The sequence below is a fragment of the Danio rerio genome, chromosome 9 (genome assembly GCF_052040795.2).
Source record: "Danio rerio strain M-AB ecotype USA chromosome 9, GRCz13ab, whole genome shotgun sequence".
Taxonomy (NCBI): Eukaryota; Metazoa; Chordata; class Actinopteri; order Cypriniformes; family Danionidae; genus Danio; species Danio rerio.
In genome coordinates this window covers 40,760,457-40,778,677 of record NC_141029.1, presented here as the reverse complement: position 1 = coordinate 40,778,677, position 18,221 = coordinate 40,760,457, and the positions used below count along the sequence as shown (strand labels likewise).

At 33.3% G+C, this 18,221-nt stretch overlaps 1 protein-coding gene across 32 annotated transcripts in view; it reads right to left on the bottom strand.

Annotated features, from left to right (window-relative positions):
- The window catches only part of map2 (microtubule-associated protein 2), a 208,745-nt gene that overhangs the window by 62,052 nt on the left and 128,472 nt on the right, over window positions 1–18,221 (bottom strand). For all 32 annotated transcript variants that reach the window (XM_087266334.1, XM_087266335.1, XM_087266337.1 and 29 more), the window contains exon 4: window positions 9,962–10,195. In XM_087266334.1, coding sequence (XP_087122460.1) covers window positions 9,962–10,163 — 202 coding nt within the window. In that variant the 5' untranslated portion in view covers window positions 10,164–10,195. The remainder of the gene's footprint in view (window positions 1–9,961; window positions 10,196–18,221) is intronic.

Below are 18,221 nucleotides of genomic sequence, written 5' to 3'. Positions count from 1 at the left end.
GTGAAGCAACTGTGTCTAGAAACAAAATTGATGTGATCGATTCTCTTTTAAATAGACTAGACAAAAAGTGATCAACATGCACCCACAGTCTTGCTGCTTTCAAGAGTTCTAGATGTGTATTTTTGTAAGCAGCACCGGTTGCTTTCGTTTGAACCATTTTATTTATCGTTTTAACCAGATTATTTGCATATTATATACTTTAATGAGAGATTAACTTCCCATTTATGTGTACTTAACTGGTCTGGTGATCTGGGACCTTTAGCCAGAACAGATTACTGTGCATATGTTTTGTTAAATAAAAAGTATAGTATACAGCTATATTTTGCTTGTTTTGACACATTTAAAATTTGTTGCTTAGAAATAATTAATTGTTTATGTGTGGTGTGGTCAAAGATAAATTTGGTAAACCCTTCATTTTGAGCTCTGAAAATGATGTGAAATAAAAACATTGTAATGCTATATGAAACCATGACCCATTTGCTCATGAACATTGAGCAAGCTCATACACGACACACAAAAAGTGAAATAAATGAGGCATGTGGAGATAATGCAAAATCTAAATCAAGTAATTTTAGCAAGTCAAAGTGAAATTTATTAGTATAAAATATATTTTCCCAACAATAAAATTGTGGCTAGTGAAAATGGCGAGTGGCTAGTAATGTTGGAAATCTACTAGCTGCATTGGCTGGTGATCAAAAAAGTTCATGTCAAGCCCTAACAGTGTAACAGTATACAGAGAAATCAGTAAAATAAAGCAACACAATTGGCTTGAGATGAAAAACCAAAATCGAAATATGACTGAAGTATGGCGGAAAATCCATGATGCACTTGGACAAAAAGAGAACCTAAACATATTTAATTATATAGCCAAATGTGCAAACACACTTAATACTATGTATGTGTGTATACAGCCTGATCTCACAAGGAGGCGTAATTATTTTACTTTTTGTCAGTTTGGTGGCTGATTTGTACTAATTCATACATGTTCAGTCGATTTTTAAAAAGAAGTTTGGCACCAAACCCCACAGCTAAACTCAGCCGTCACTGAGCATTCAGACAAACTCATATGAATTAGCCACTACATCAAATAGTACTGAATTGACATTAGATATCTTGGGTGAATCAGCAAACTTCACAATTTCAAAACTAGTAGAACAAATTATAAAAAATATATATAATTATTATTATTATTATACAATTTTTCTAATTGAGTTATTTTTAAATATTTTTTTGTATTTTACAATGATTATAAGAAAAAAAGGAATTAAAATGTATATAGTTTTGGGTGAGCTGTCATGTGTGACAGATTTCTTTTTGCTTTGAGCATTTCTACGTGCAGAAAAGCCACACACTGAATGACCTGTTTTGCATCCGTCTCTTCATCTCTAACTCTTCATCCTCACCCTTCATCTACACGTTAGCCTGTCAACAGTTCTGCTGATGTGTTTATTTCAACCCTGACTAAACTCGTATGACTTCTAACATGAGTATTGTTCTACGACAGCAAAATTTCAAACATCCATTTAATGTCTGATTCTTTTAGACTGCAGTGTCATTGAATCGAGGCACATTTAAACATTTGCATAAAAAAAATAATTCACCACAAAATTATAAAGAATTATATTTTAACATTAAAATTTTGTGTTTCAGTATCGATGCAATTTTTAATTTTTAACAATTAAGTAAAGTGAAATAATCACGCACAGGGTGATTATTCTACATTAGCTGCGTTATTTTTGTAAAACGTAAACGGTCACAAGATTAATATTTTAAATAATGAGAATGGTATGCAATCAGAAAGATTAAAAATAATGAAGCCTTTATGGATCACCTAAACTAATTAACAGCATTCTTTCAAATATTTTCTTATGTGAAAGTGAGTAAATTGACAAGACTACAATTTTCGGGTAAATTATACCTTTAAAACATTCTTTATTCACAGTGTCTGTCACACGGTTGCATTAACATCATAAAAAGGTTAGTAATATTTAGTTTACTATTTAATTTAAAATGTAATTTAATCATGAAATAGTTATAGAATGCATGATCTTTTAGAAATCTTCCCTTCAATGTTTTATTAATCTACTAACATTCAAAAAGGTAATGATTGGCACTCAATAAGTATTTGCTTCACACTGTTTTTATTTTTATTTTTTTCGGGTGAAAAAGGTAAAAAATAAATAGATAAATAAAATAAAATATAAAATAAAAATAAAAAGCAATTATTTGAGTGCAAATCATTATCTTTTTGAATTATAGCACTGACAAGATTGACGTAACAAATAAGTTTAACACACATATTTTTTTCGCAAGGCTTTAATTAACAATAATTATTGTAGTTTTGTTTCTATATTTGTTTTGTACTATACAGTTAAAGGTCTAACTTATTAGGCCTCCTGTGACATTGTAAATGTTTTTCAAATATTTGTCATTTATATTTTGCATTTATTTATTTATTTATTTATTTATTTATTTATTTATTTATTTATTTATTTATTTATTTTCTTATTTATTTATTTTTTTTAATGTGTTTATTTTTTTTATTATGTATTTTTTATTTATTTATTTATTCATTCATTTTTATTTAAAAAATTTTTGGAAGGGGGATACTTTAGGGAAAAAACAAAGACAGATTACACACACTAAAAAATTATTAATTGGATTTACTTATTACTTACTCTTCTTTTTTCAAAGACTTTTTATGGTCTGAATTTAAACAAGCAAATTAAGCCGAACATTACCAAATTTAATTTGTTTGAATAAATTCACCGCATATAATTTTTTTGCAATCACTTACCTTAAAAAAATTGTAAATGCAATCAATTACTTATCTCAGTGTACAAATAAAAACGTAACTTTTTTTATTTTTTTTTACAGTCGACATTTTAACTTAGATTTTGTCAATTGGTTGTAACAGTACATGTCTATGTGTGCTTGTGTGTGTATGTACTGTATGCTGTTACAGGAGTGACGCTATTGTTTGTGTTTGTGTGTGTGTGTGTGTGTGTGTGTGTGTGTGTGTGTGTGTGTGTGTAATAGGCAGTTATGATCCATCATTACAGAGGTAATTAACAGCAGTGTGAGCAGCTTCACAGCAGCAGCTCTCACTATCACAGGGCTGCCACTGCAGCTGCTCCCCTGCAATTTACTCTGCCAGACCTTTGTTCAGCATCCCTGCAATTTTTCCTTTTACATTTTTGTGCTGACATGAGAAGCGCCACCTCATTTTCTCCCTCTTACACCCCTGAGGCCCCATAAATATCCAGACAGAAAAGCTCTGTTCTAACTTACTTCTTCATGCCAGAGGCGTCTACTGTACACTCTCTGCTTTAAAATGAAAAAAGACTGTTTATTGTATTTTTCGACCAAAATGATGCAGCCTTGATGAGCAGTTGTCTAAAAGAACGAATTTAAACAACTAAAAAATATATTATTATTATTATATATATATTTAATATATATATATATATATATATATATATATATATATATATATATATATATATATATATATATATATATATATATATATATATATATATATATATATTTAATATATAATATATTATATATAATATATTTTTAATATATTTTTATTTTAATTTCTTTTTTTTTTTTTTTTACATTTTAAAGTTTTCACCACATTTCTTATCATACTTTTTTCTCATATTTATTTTTTGGATGATAATAATAATAACAATAATACATTTTATTTATGTATTATTATAGTGCGCCGAACAGTAACAAAGCAGAACAATAAAAACAGTAAAAACACCAAAATAAGACAATAAAATATGAACAATAAAAATGAATGATTGACAGAAATAATTAACCTAAATTAAAGCAAGAGTAAAAAAAGGTGAGCCTTGAGAAGTTTCTTGAAACAGTTCAGAGAAGCCACATTCCTGATGCTGATAGGTAGACTATTCCATAGCTTAGGCGCACTGTACGAAAAGCTCTACCACCCTTGGTCTTAAAATGCTACATTGGTCTTGTATGTTTTTAATGTGTATATATATATATATATATATATATATATATATATATATATATATATATATATATATATATATATATATATATATATATATATAAATGTAACAAACTTGTAAACCCCTCTCCCTATAAAATGAAAACAAAACAATGTTGTCCAATGACTTTACTGTTTAACCTGCCTAGTTAACCTATTTAAGCCTTAAAATGCACTTTAAGCTTAAAACTATTAAAATAGTAACTAATAAAATCGTGGCAAACACAAAAGAAATTAGTTATTAAAAATCAATTATTAAAATATTGCGTTTAAAAGTTCTTTAAAAATATTCTCCCTTTTAAAAAAACAGTAGAAAATATTTTTTAAATAACTTCGAGAGTTAATTATTTTGTATTTTTATTTTTATAATTTAACTAAACAATGGTAATTTAGCTTCTCATATATAATAAAAGTGTTATTTCCTACATATAACGTTCATGTGAATATAGGCAATATTAATATTATTGCTTGCTAATGTTAATATAGATGATCTCAGATACTAATGGAAAAATGATAACTGATAACTGATATATTGTAAATATGCCATGATGACAGTAAATAATATGAATAGATATTTTTCAAGACACTTCTATACAGCTTAATGTGACATTTAATGGCTTAACTAGGTTAATTAGGTTAACTAGGCAAATTAAGGTAATTAGGCAAGTTATTGTATAATGATGGTTTGTTCTGTGTAGACTATTGAAAAAATATAGCTTAAAGGGGCAAATCATTTTGACCTTAAAATGGGTTTTAAAAAAATAAAAACTACTTTTATTTAAGATGAAATAAAACAAATAAGACTTTCTCCAGAAGAAAAAAATATTATTAGACATACTGTGAAAATTTCTTTGCTCAGTTAAACATCTTTATCTTAATCAGCAAAACAACCCAAAACTACAAGAGATGGGGAAGTCCAACTACACTGTAAAACAAACACACGCACACGCACACGCACACGCACACACACACACACACACACACACACACACACACACACACACACACACACACACACACACACACACACACACACACACACACACACACACACACAAAAACTACACTTAAAAGTTTTAAAGCAACAAACTTCAGGACATTAAGTTTACTCAACTTTCAACACACACACACAAAAACTACACTTAAAAGTTTTAAAGCAACAAACTTCAGGACATTAAGTTTACTCAACTTTCAACCCAATTACGGCACTTGACTTGTTTTAAAGACAAAAATGTCAGGTACATACAAAAATACAAAAGAGAACACAACAGCAAAGCCGTCAGAAACTGTGGTGGCATGGAGGAATGAGCTAGAGAAAGAGATCTGCTTCCTTCTGTTTTAAAAACCTAACGTCACCAAATCAACCAATAGAAGACTGAAAAGACAAAATAATATCAATTGAAAGTAATAATTATAGAGTGAGCGCCACATATAAGACCTCCACCACCAAAATGCTGACTGGTAAAACAGAACAGAAATAGATAAAACACCACTCCTCACCATATAGTAATACATGACATTGCATCGGCCAGCACAATATCTTTACCAGCAACATGTTTCATTTCCAAGTTAAAAGCTTGGACAAACAAAGCCCATCTCATCAGACGTTGGTTATCACTCACAGTAAAGGAAATTTTTTTTTTTTTTTTTTGGTCCTAAATCTTATTTTGGTTTGTTTACTAACCATTCATATGCTTTATTTTCTTTATAGAAAGCTTAGCTTATTGAAAAGAAAGCATAAAAAAGATTAACCATAACAATAATGATACTAAATAATGATCCTAAAATATAAATAAGTAATCAAAATGTATATACTGTAATTTTAGGTGAGCTGTCAAAGATTTATTTACTTTTTTTGAGCATTTCTCTCCATATACGTCCAGAAGAAATGCTAATCATCACTCACAGTAAATGGAAAAATGTTTTTTTTCTGGCTCTAAATATTATTTTGGTTTGTTTACTAACCCTTCATATCCTTTGTTTTCTCCAAAACACAAACGTGTACTTGTGCTGAATTCAGCGTCATCGTACTTTAGTCATCAATACAGATTTGTTTTTTAAAAAAGCACACATCTCAAGAACAAGCCAAAACTTCTCCAAGCCCCCAAAACCACCTGAGACTCCATAGGGTTAAACAGCATCAGAGATTGAAGCGAAAATGATTGACACACATTGACTTTTATAATGGCCTCACAGACTGTTATTAACCCTAGTCTGTCATTGCAATGGGAAAAACCAGACATACAGTAATTGTTAATTTTTGGGTTAATTATGTCATTCCTTTCACTTGCATTACGAGCTGTCACGCAGGATGGAAAGCAGAGGGATTGTCATGTCCTTTATGAAGTATTGCGATTAACTGTGTGTGAATAATATGCAGTTTGGCTCCACAACTAAACCATCCATTATAAAATTTCAGTCGTCCTCCAATGGCCTCCAGCAATAGGACTTTTATGTTCGCAAACATTCACTCCCATGATGGTTTTGCCTTTTGTCATCTTGACTTTTAGATTCAGACTTGGACAGCACACCTATAGTAGGAGCACTTTCAAGGTTTTACTTTAGGTTATCGCATTAAAAAAAACATCAGAAGCAACGTGCACATAAAATCTTTAAAGGGATATAAAAGTCTTATGCGCTCAATTGAGGCAGATACAATTGTAATACAATAAGACATCATGTGTAAAAACTTTGCTGGAATTAAATTTAAGGCAAAATTCCAAGATGCTCAACAAAAATCTCATGTGACATAACCTCAACACATGATTAGACAGCGGACAAATCTCAATAAATACATTCATTCATTTTCTTTTCAGATTAGTCTCTTTATTAATCTGGGGTCGCCACAGCGGAATGAGCCTATACAGCATGTCTTTGGACCTGTGGGGGAAAGCGGAGCACCCGGAGGAAACCCACGTCAACAGAGAGAACGTGCAAACTCAGACACGCCAACAGACCTATAGCTGACTGTGAGGCTCAAACAAGCGACCGTCTTGCTGTAAGGCGATCATGCTACCTACTGCGCCATCGCACCAGATTTAGCAGTTTCTAGGAATGGCATTTCTATGCATAGAAGAATGGACAGACAACAGACAACACTTACTGCATATTTCATGGTTATATTACTCTATTATTTTGAGGGGAAATAAATGCTTTTAATGCGTTTGGGATCTTTGTTCAGAAATATGTTTGTCTTTTGATTAATTTCAAGAGGCTTTAGAAAAACAAATCACTGATGATGCTTTACACATTCATTCATAATATCTGATTATGCATTGCCATACATGCTCTAAGGGGGTCAAACAACAAAAAAAAGGTCAAGAATCTTGGTGAGTCAGATCTGAGTTTCAGTAATCAGGTCAAAGCAGTAGGTAAATCAGCATACTATCATTTCAAAAACAGTGCAAGTATCAGATGCTTTGTTTCCAGTGAAGACTTAGAGAAACTTGTTCATGCTTTTATCATCAGCAGGGTGGATTACTGCAATGACTCCTCACTGGCCTTCTCAAAAAGACAGTCAGGCAGTTGCAGCTCATCTAGAACACTGCGGTCAGACCAGAGCCAGAAATCAGAGCATATCACACCCGTCCTCAGGTTTTTACATCAGCTCCCAGTTACATTCTGAATAGATTTCAAAGTATTAATATACTGTCTATAAATCCCTAATTGCCTATCACCTCAATACATTACAGATATGCTCACTGAATACCAACCCAACAGATCACTCAAATCTTTATGATCCCAAATTAGAAATTTCAAAAGTTCAGTCAAAGCAGGGTGAATCCACCTTCAGCTACTGCGCCCTCCGTTGCTGGAATCAGCTTGCAAAAATGATCAGATGTGCTCCAACATTAGGTACATACAAATCAAGACTAAAAACATATTTGTTTAGCTTTAACTTTTCTGAATGAGCACTGCGTTGCATCCAACAGATCGCACTATTATGTCTTTCTTTTCTTTTTCATTCTTTTAAAACCCATTTAACACATTTTAAATAAATATTGGTTTGTAATATACTGTACATTGGGTCAGATTGGGTTTTTTTCCACCACGGGCAAAACATAGATTAATTTGGGAAATCTATTCATAAAAACAGAACTTGTATAACAAAATGTCACAGATTAATATGAGAATCACTTCTCCAGCGTTTTATGTCAGAAAAGTGATGTCATAGTCCAACAACCAGTTGAAATAAAAGTCTGGTTTAATTTGATATTTTAGTTTAATTTGATAACCATAAAACATTTCATTGGGTTCCTGAAATATCTGTTTTTAGTTAAAGCTGTAATACATTGTTGTTAAACTGAATGAGGTTTTAATTTATTTAACCTTATTTTTAATTTATTTTTTATTTAACAATTATTTTCTATTATTACATTTTATTTTTCAATCAGCATTAAAATAGTGCATATTTATTAATAATAAAAGTAATAGGACCCTACATGTGCCAATAAACCAAATCAAGGGTAAAACTGTCAGGTCACAAAACATGCTAAACTTACTGTATAGGCCAAGAATTTTATTTTTTTATGTAGGAAAAAACAACAACGTTTATTTCCCTGATTGCAACAGCATCCATTTTTATAGCTGATCAGGGCTCCAACAGATGAGGATTTTGGGTCACAGTTTATTTTGATGGTCCATTTGTTGAATTTAAGTTACACTGCATCTACAGTTGAAGTCAGAATTATTAGCCCCACTGAATTACTAGCGCCGCTGTTTATTTTTTTTTTCACCAATTTCTGTTTAACGGAGGGAATATGGTTTCAGCACATTTCTCAGCATAATAGTTTTAAAAAATTATTTCTAAAAAGTGATTTATTTTATCTTTGACATGATGACAGTAAATAATATTTTACTTGATATTTTTCAATACACTTCTATACAGCTTAAAGTGACATTTAAAGGCTTAACTAGGTTAATAAGGTCAACTAGGCAGGTTAGGGTAATTAGGCAAGTTATTGTTTAACGATGGTTCTGTAGATTATTGAAAAGAAATTAGCTTAAAGGGGCTAATAATTTTGTCCCAAAAATGTTTTTTAAAAAATTAATAACTTCTTTTAATCTAGCCGAAATAAAAAAAATAAGACTTTCTCCAGAAGAAAAAATATTATCAGACCTACTGTGAAAATTTCCTTGCCCTGTTAAACATAATTTGGGAAATATTTAAAAAATAAAATAAAATCAAAAGGGGCTAATAATTCTGACTTTAACTGTACATGTCAACTAAGTCTCATTAGATTATAAGCAGACTGTTAGATTAGGGTTAGTTAAGTTTAAATGTACTTGCAAAGTTTCTTATAGTCAGCTAAATGTCTGTTGAAGAAGCAGTATCAACATATATTAAGCAGGCAGTCTACTAATACTTAAATGGACCATCAAAATAAAGTGTTACTGGATTTTGTTCTCTTGAACACATCAGATCTAAACGCTACTCTATTTGCAAATAATGCAAATAACTGATATAATAATTCAAGTTTTCCTACAAGTTAAATACAGAACTTTGAATAGAAAAATAGCTAATGACTGACAATTTAACTGCGGGGTAGTACCACCAGTTTCAATCAGATTAATCTTCTCAAAGAAAAAATTATTTGTCCTCAAGCAAGTCTATTACTGTGCTTTTTACACGTTTAATGAATATACAACATAAACAATCTTACAACCTCCTACTGTAAGTGGGCAGTTTCTGGCCAAAACAAACTGCCTTGAAGACCAGACGCTAAGCTGTAAATCACACTGTGACTAGACAAGACTGCTTCACCTCTACCATACAACCATATGACAACTTGGAAAGAAAATCCTAAACAACAGCATACAATATAAAGAATATAAAGTCCAAAGCTAGCCACTGATTGAGTGCCAGAGATTCTTGCGGACAGAAGCTAATTTGAAAGGACATCCATGATTACTGCATTAAAAGGCTCTCACCAGCAGTTACAGCATGTCCAGAGGTGAGGTCTCCATTGAAGCCATTCTCTTTGGCATAAGTGGCAGAACCAGCGCCCGGCTGACAGGTCCTGTAGGAGGAAGAGAAGCCATTCTCTCCATGCCCACCTGGGGAGGATGAGCCCTGGGCTCCCGGAGATGACCACTGGGGGCCACTGTCCTCGGGCTGCCGACCGTCTGCCATCTAAACCAGAGGAGAGGGGTCACTCCTTACTCCTAAAACATTAGGAAAACAAACACTCAGCTTAATGTTGATACAATGGGCTATATGCATAGCTAGTGTTTTTCAGCCAATGATGAACTTCCGGTGAGAGCTTTATGTGACTATTTTCAATTACACAAGATTTTTACAGCATCAGTGTTGTAATGTAATACAAATATCATCAGTTAAATAGACTTAAGTATCCATTTGGTTGCAAGCCAGCGCAGAAACTCCATTGAAAATACTGGTGTAATTTAATTTCCATATTTTAAAGACATGGTGCAGAAAAATATAATTTAATGCAGTGCTTCTTATTTGGTCTGATAACCACTTTATATGGTATCTCAGCCAGGCAGTGAAGCTCACAGGTTGTAAAAGACATCAGATCTTACTCGCTGCAATTTTGTATGGGATGACAATTAACCGGAAGCCCCGGGGCTGACTTAAATTAAAATTATGTGTGCATTTACCCCGATACTGCACAGCTTTGGTTCAGAATGCAATTTAGCCCAATTATTTTGAGTTAAAATCTTGAGTAAGCTCAGGATGAGACTTTTCTTAAGGTATTCAGCTTCAATAAAATAATAATAAGTAATAAAAATAATACATAACAAAAATTAATAAAAATTAAACATAATATACTCACAAGGTCATGTTTAACACTCGTTGAGTAATTGCATTATATATTTTTTTATTTTATTTAGCATTATTCTGAAAAATAAACAAATATACAGTTTAAGTAAAAAGTAAGTTCTCCTGAATTATTATCCCCCCTGTATATATTTTTTGTCAATTTCTGTTTAACGGAGAGAAGAAATTTTTTCAACACAATTCTAAACATAAGAGTTTTAATAGCTCATTTCCTATGACTGATTTATTTTATCTTTGCCATGATGACAGTAAAATATATTTTACTAGATATTTTTCATTACTTTTCAGGAATCTTAACTATGTTAATTAGGTTAACTAGGCAGGTTAGGGTAATTAAGCAAGTCATTGTATATTAATGATTTGTTCTGTGGACTACTGAAAAAAATATATAGCTATAAGGGGCTGATATTATTGACCCCTAAAAGGATTTTAAAAAATTAAAAAGTGCTTTTATTCTAGCCGAAATAAAACAACAACTTTCTCCAGAAGAAAAAATATTATCAGACATACTGTGCAAATTTCCTTACTTTGTTGAACATTATTTGGGAAATATAAAAGAGAAAAAAATTCAAAGGGGGCTAATAATTCTGACTTCAACTGTATATGAGTGTGCATGTCTATTTTCCAAAAAATGTGAAATAAAAATACATAAATAATGCAATTACTCAACAAGTGCGTATCATGACTTTGAGTTATTCTGTTCATAAGATTTAAACTTGGTTACTAAACATAATATACTGAAATAATTACTTTTATCTATTTTGTAACGTATTAGCCAAGCAGAAATTCTTAGCATGATAGAATAGTATTTACATTATTACAGTTTTACTGCATTGTGACCATATAAATAGAGCCTCCTTGGTAAGAATACAGTATCATCTTATCGAACCCAAATCTTTTAAAAATTAATTGTCCATAAAATTAAACTATATGCACATTTTTAAAGTAATTATTTTTAAAAAAAGGGTTTATTATTCTAAAAATACTATTGATTGTTGTACTACATAAAATGTAACAAATATACAAATATAAAAAATCTAAATAATGTTGTTCTTAAAATCTGCATTTTTGGCACCAAAAACTGTAAGATAAAAAAGAGATTCTATTGTTAATTTCCCTTATTCTCAGGACTCTGCCATTAGCATAATCGCCTCACAGTAAGAAGGTCGCTGGTTTGAGCCTTGGCTGGGTTAGTTGGCATTTCTGTGTGGAGTTTGCATGTTCTTCCATTGATCCTGTGGCTTTTCTCCATATGCTCCAGTTTCCACCACAAGTCCAAAGACATGCGGTACAGGTGAATTGGGTGAACTAAATTGTCCAAAGTGTTTGAGTGTGAATGAGTGTGTATGGATGTTTCTCAGTTATGGGTTGCAGCTGGAAGGGCATCTGCTGCGTAAAACATATGCTGGATAAGTTGGAGGTTTATTCCACTGTGGCAACCCCAGATTAAAAAAGGGACTAAGCTGAAAAAAAAATGAACGATTGAATGATTGAATTATTATATTATCATTGCTTACGATAAACCTCTCCTCAAATAAAATGTATAAACCAAAACTGGTGGTTAACTTTCCATGTCACGCTCTTCCTTTCTATTGTTAAGTTGCAAACAGGACCAGACAACATGGGTAGCTGCCAGATATTATTTGGGCTACATTGAAAAATCACAATCTGACAGCAGATACTTTTAAAAAAGGACAGCAGCACGTCAGCGTGAAGAACACTTTCTTCAAATCCTCCTCACCTGTCACAACAAATACAGAAATTGGGGGGAAAGGACGAAAGAGCAGCCTGTGCTTTGATGATACACTTGACAGAACATGTGTTTCCACTGAACTGAGTGGGTTACAGTAAATGTCACTGTCTCCTGTCGGCTACAAAACTTGGGCAATGAAGATACATTGAACGTCACGACAAGGCAGAACCCATCCTCCATATCCGCTTGTTAAATTGTGATCCAAGGAAAAAAGTTTCCATATCCAAATATTTATTCATATAAACAGAGTAAAACTCTCTCAGTCTCAATTAGGGATGGGACGATAACAGTTTTCAAGGTATATTTGGAAAAGTCAAGGTTTTAAAACAGCCAAAATTTTCTGCTATACTGTTCCTAAGGTATATGTAAGATTTTTTTATAAATAAATTTTTAGGGCAACAGTTTCTCCATCAGAAAAAAATATCCAAAGATGCCGTTTTAAAATGTAAAGAAATCTGTGTATTTGAAACTAATGAAGACAGCAGAAGTGAATGATTCATTTGAATTATTTAGCCTGACATGTTTACTGTTCAAAAATATTTAAAATGTTCCTCAAAATAAAATATATTCTATACAAAAAGGAAAAAAGTTGTTGTTTTATATGCAGACATGTAAAAAGAACATATTTTAGAGCAGTAATCACAATACCGTGAAACTTTTATCCAAGGTTATCATGCCATCAGAATTTTATACTAGACCATGTCTAGTCTCAATAGTGATTTTATTAACACTGTTTAGTCATATCTTGGTCAAAATCTATAATCTCTGGACTTGCTGCCTCCCAGAATTATATATTTTAATAATTATTTATTGAAGGCGAATGACTTTGACCATATAAGATTAGGTATGGATATAATATATTGCTGATATATTAATACTATTTGCTGTGAGTGTGACATCAGCCTTAAGCAGGCAGGTTTTTGCACAAATCTAGATCAATGTCAAGTCAAAAATAGCCCAAGAATAGACTGATTTCATGCGGCCGGCATTTTAAAAGCATAATCAAGGCTGCAGTGGGAAGAAACCCAGAAGTATCACCTGAGTCACACGGGAATGTTATGTACCTGGCTGTATATCTTATCAGCAAAGAGAAATAAAAAAAATTATAATTTCACTGCCTTCCGAGTCAGTTCCGAAGGTCCGTTCTGAATGGAAAGTGAAAATAAAAAGAGATATCAGACCTCATTTGAGCTAAGTTAAGGGAAATGGCACTAGTTAGCTAAGGTTATTTTTCCCAAACACATGGTTTAGATGCTATTTATCAAACTCAAGAAACTGATTCTTTTACTATGTTAGGACGGTCACGATACTGAATTTCGGAACTAAAATTTATTTTAAAAAATGTCCGTTGCTATATCTTTTAAGTGCCGCTAAGCAAGTTCTGAAACATTACTGATTGACCAGCCTCATCTCACTTGAAAATGCAAGTATTTTACGTTTTGTCAGTTTAGTGTCTAATTTCAAGTTCAGTCAGACAAAATTATACGATTTTAATAAGGAGGCATGGCACCTAACCTCACCCCTAACACTAACTGTCATTGGGTGAAATGTAAATTGTACAAATTAGATCGAACAAATTCATACGAATTAGCCATTACATCAAAAAGTTGATGTGAGATTGTATTGGATTTGTCATTGGGTTCACCAGTGCTCAACAGAAATGACTGTGATTGGCCATGAAGGTTATCAGTTCATTGCATTTTCGATGATTACCAAGTGCAAACACAGACAAGCAATCGACTGATCTTCGCAGCTTTAAAACACTCCAGTGTCCGTGTATCCGTGTTTGCATTCGGTGAGGAGCTGTGAAGTGATGACCTTTCACAGCCAATCACAGTCATTTCTGTTGAGCACTGGTAAACCCAATGACAAATAAGTGGTGTTTAAGAACGCGCTCAGCGGCACTTAAAAGTTAGCAGGAAATGGATGTTTTTGTTTTTTTTACATCATGCCAACACTATTAAGGATATGCTACAAAACACTGCAATGTTTTATCACTCACTGGGTTACATAGGCTGAAGCAGGGAAGCATCCCCACTGTGTTACCTCGTGCCATGAACTGATGTCTAGGAGGACACTTTAGCGTATAACTCTTTAAGAAATTGCGATTTCGTTTGATGCCTAATATGCTTTTAATTGTTTAAATTAAACTGAGCTGAATGCTATTAAAGTGTCTACACCTTATCTGCATATTAAAATTGCATCAACAGCAGGAGGTTTGTAGTCCACAGCATGTTGCATCAATGTTTACCGTGCTGATCCTGTACTTTCGGGTTTCTTCCCACCGCAGCCTCGCTTTCGTGTTTTAAAATGGTGGCCACGTGAAATAAGCGTACAGTTCAATAATATCAAAACTCAAAATAAGCCACGACTCATTTGCAAATCATATACTTTATATAACTGTATGCATTATAAATGGTTTCACCTTTGAAAAAAAATTTAATATTATTCATTTAGAACATTGCTATCATCAATCTTCCACTGTAGAATACAGTACATACAGTTTGCAGTTATTATTTAGCAACAACCCTAAAGAGTCGTGCCAGTCTGTTACCATAGGAACAAAAACAGAGGCTCACAGTCTCTCCTGTATTGCACCTTACAGAAATGTGTTTACTCCGTTTTATCATTCTACACAGCTATTTTTCAGTGGTGGAAGCTAAATGTAATAGTGTAAAATGGCATATAATAGCATATAAATGTAATTGACTTGAAATGTCAAACCAAAATCAGTGGAATAAAAAAAAAACACTGCGAATGCTAAAAATAGCCTAAGTAGGAGGAAAACTGCAGAAATTGGCAACCCAGACATCATGCAAGTTGTGTAGCCCTCCAAACCACCAGTTGTTGCCTGTGAAACTGTGCTGAATGAACAGACAAAAATTCAATTAGATGTTATGTACTGTAACTGTAGGATTAGGATATCTGTGTTTTTAATAACACAATATACAGTTATTGTCCAAGGAGAAACTACTCATAATCCATACAGTGATGTGTAAGCTCTGATATGAACTAATAATCGAAAACAGAAAGCAATTGAAGGATGGTATATTTAAAACGATAATTTATCTGACTCCATTGTAATTAATCTGACTCCATTAAAGTTGTTATCATCGATAAAGAGAGTCTCAATGCCTTAAAGCAAGCAAAGCTGTTTATTAAGTTACATGTTTAAATATCCAGACAGTAGAATGAAACACTAATATAAACACATTTATGATGACATGATAATAACAACTTTAACAGAGTCAGATTAATTACAATGGAGTTTGATAAATTATTGTTTTAAACACGACATGCTTCAACTGCTTCCTGTTTTCGATTATTGATTCAGAATAGCAGCGTACTCTTCAAGCCTTACGGATGTAAAGTATGTATTTTACAAATAAACAGTGGCATATTTTGAGTGTTTGCGGCTGTACTAATGTGGTGGATGTATCGGTCCGTTGTGGTAAAGAAGGAGCTGAGCCAAAGGGCAAAGCTCTAAATTTACCGGTCAATCTACGTTCCTACTCTCACCTATGGTCATGAGCTTTGGGTCATGACCAAAAGGACAAGATCTCGGACCGAAATGAGTTTCCTTCACAGTGTGGCAGGGCGCACCCTTCTAAATAGGGTGAGGAGCTCTATCACCCGGGACGAGCTCGGAGTAGAGTCGCTGCTCCTCCACATCGAGAGAAGTCAGCTGAGGTGGCTCAGGCATATCAGGTGTTCCAGACATGTCCCACTAGGAGGAGGCCTTGGGGAAAACCCAGGACATGCTGGAGGGACTATGATTTTCGGCTGGCCTGGGAACGCCTAGGGAACACCCCGGAATAGCTGGAGAAAGTGTCCAGGGAGACAGAAGTCTGGGTTTCTCTCCTAAGACTGCTGAACCTGTGTCCCAGCACCGGAAAAGCGGATGAATATGATACAATGAATGATATTTTAAGTTTTAATATTATTATTTTTGACTAGATATTGAACTAGTTGTGTTGCGAAAACCTGGCACCCTTGCTATTGTACATATCTGCATACGATTTTTGTAAATTACACAGTATTTAACTGTAATACAAACTGAATTTTACTATAGGATAGTTATGCAGTATGTTACTGTATTTTAAATTGTGAAAATTAAGTAAAGATATACAATACTTTAACACATACAGCAAGATAAACAGTGTTGTAAATTTAAATACAGTATTGTTGCTGTGATTAATTTACAGAACGTTACTGTTATAGGTTACTGTAGATTCTACAATGTAAAAATATCTATAAATTTGCAGTTTTCTGTATTTTGTGATTTAAGTTTTTTATTTTTCCCTGTTTATTTTTGCTTTTGAATTGCATTATGGGACTGTGATCTTACATTAAACAACTTTTAACCTTGAAAAGATCTAAAAAGTGACTTTTTATTATTATTTTTCATACTTTAAAGTAATATATTGTCTGGGCTGGTGTAGTATATTACAGTCCAAAACATTGTAATAAACTGCCAGTACATTTTCTGTTATTTTACAGATTTATTTCTCTATTTACTCATTCTTATACATTACATTAGTTTATACTTCTAAAATTTTAATAAAAGTCACTTTGGTTAACAGGGCTTACATGTAGTGTTAATATCCACACAATCTCAGATGGTCAGAATGATTGATGATTGGCAGGATTTGTGGATAATTAATGCTTTGACAGAAGCCTCCTGTTTGGCTTAAGACCCCTAAAAATCTAGAACCGGCTCTGCAACAAGGGCATTTACCCTCCATAAATAAGAAAGAATAAATGAAAAAGAGCTGCTCCAGTGTGCCAGCAATTAAAGCTGTAGATTTAGAGTGCAGCGTGAGCTTGTAAATCTTAATTTGCAGTGTCTGCTCGTGTCCGAACTCTGCCCTCTGTCTCTCGCCCACTCTCTCTCCATCTCTTCTGCCCTGAAGTGGATGTTTGAGATGACTTTGGGCCACCAGTGATGTTGATGATATCTTAATTGCTCTGTGGGGCTTGTTGAGAGTCTGTCTGCTGTGCTAATGGTAGCTTTGATCATCCTCGTCTCATTCCTCCTCTCTGACTGACAGCAGCAGCGCCTTCCCTTCCTCTCAATCCCGCTCTCAGGTTCTTTCTCAAGGCTTTAGGATTACTGCAACTGGTTGATTATGGGAAAAGTTTCAGCCTGATTGCTCAGAGTAACTCCTCAGCAAACCCCTGTGATTACTGGTGGAGGGAAATGGATGTGTGATGCAGAATTAGGCATCATGTTACTTTAATATAGCGGTGTTAGGCGAGAAGCAGTTTCTGCATATATAGGGTTATACGCAGGGATTTGGACAAATCGGCAAATCTTAAGTATTGCATTTCAGCTTGTGCAATGTGAAGGTATTATAGCTTAAATCATGTGGTTTAATATGCTGTAGGGATAATTCTGCCTTCATTTACTCACCCTTCAATACTTCAAAACCTATTTGAGTTTCTTTTTTTTTTTGTTTCAGTTTGACACAAACAAAGATCTTTTGAAGAATATAGTGTAATGTGTATTTTTATATAGTACATTTATTGTGTATGGCTATACAAAGCGTTTCACAATCATGAGGGGGGTCTCTCCACACCACCACCATTGTACAGCATCCACTTGTATGACGCGACGGCAGCCACAGGACAACGGC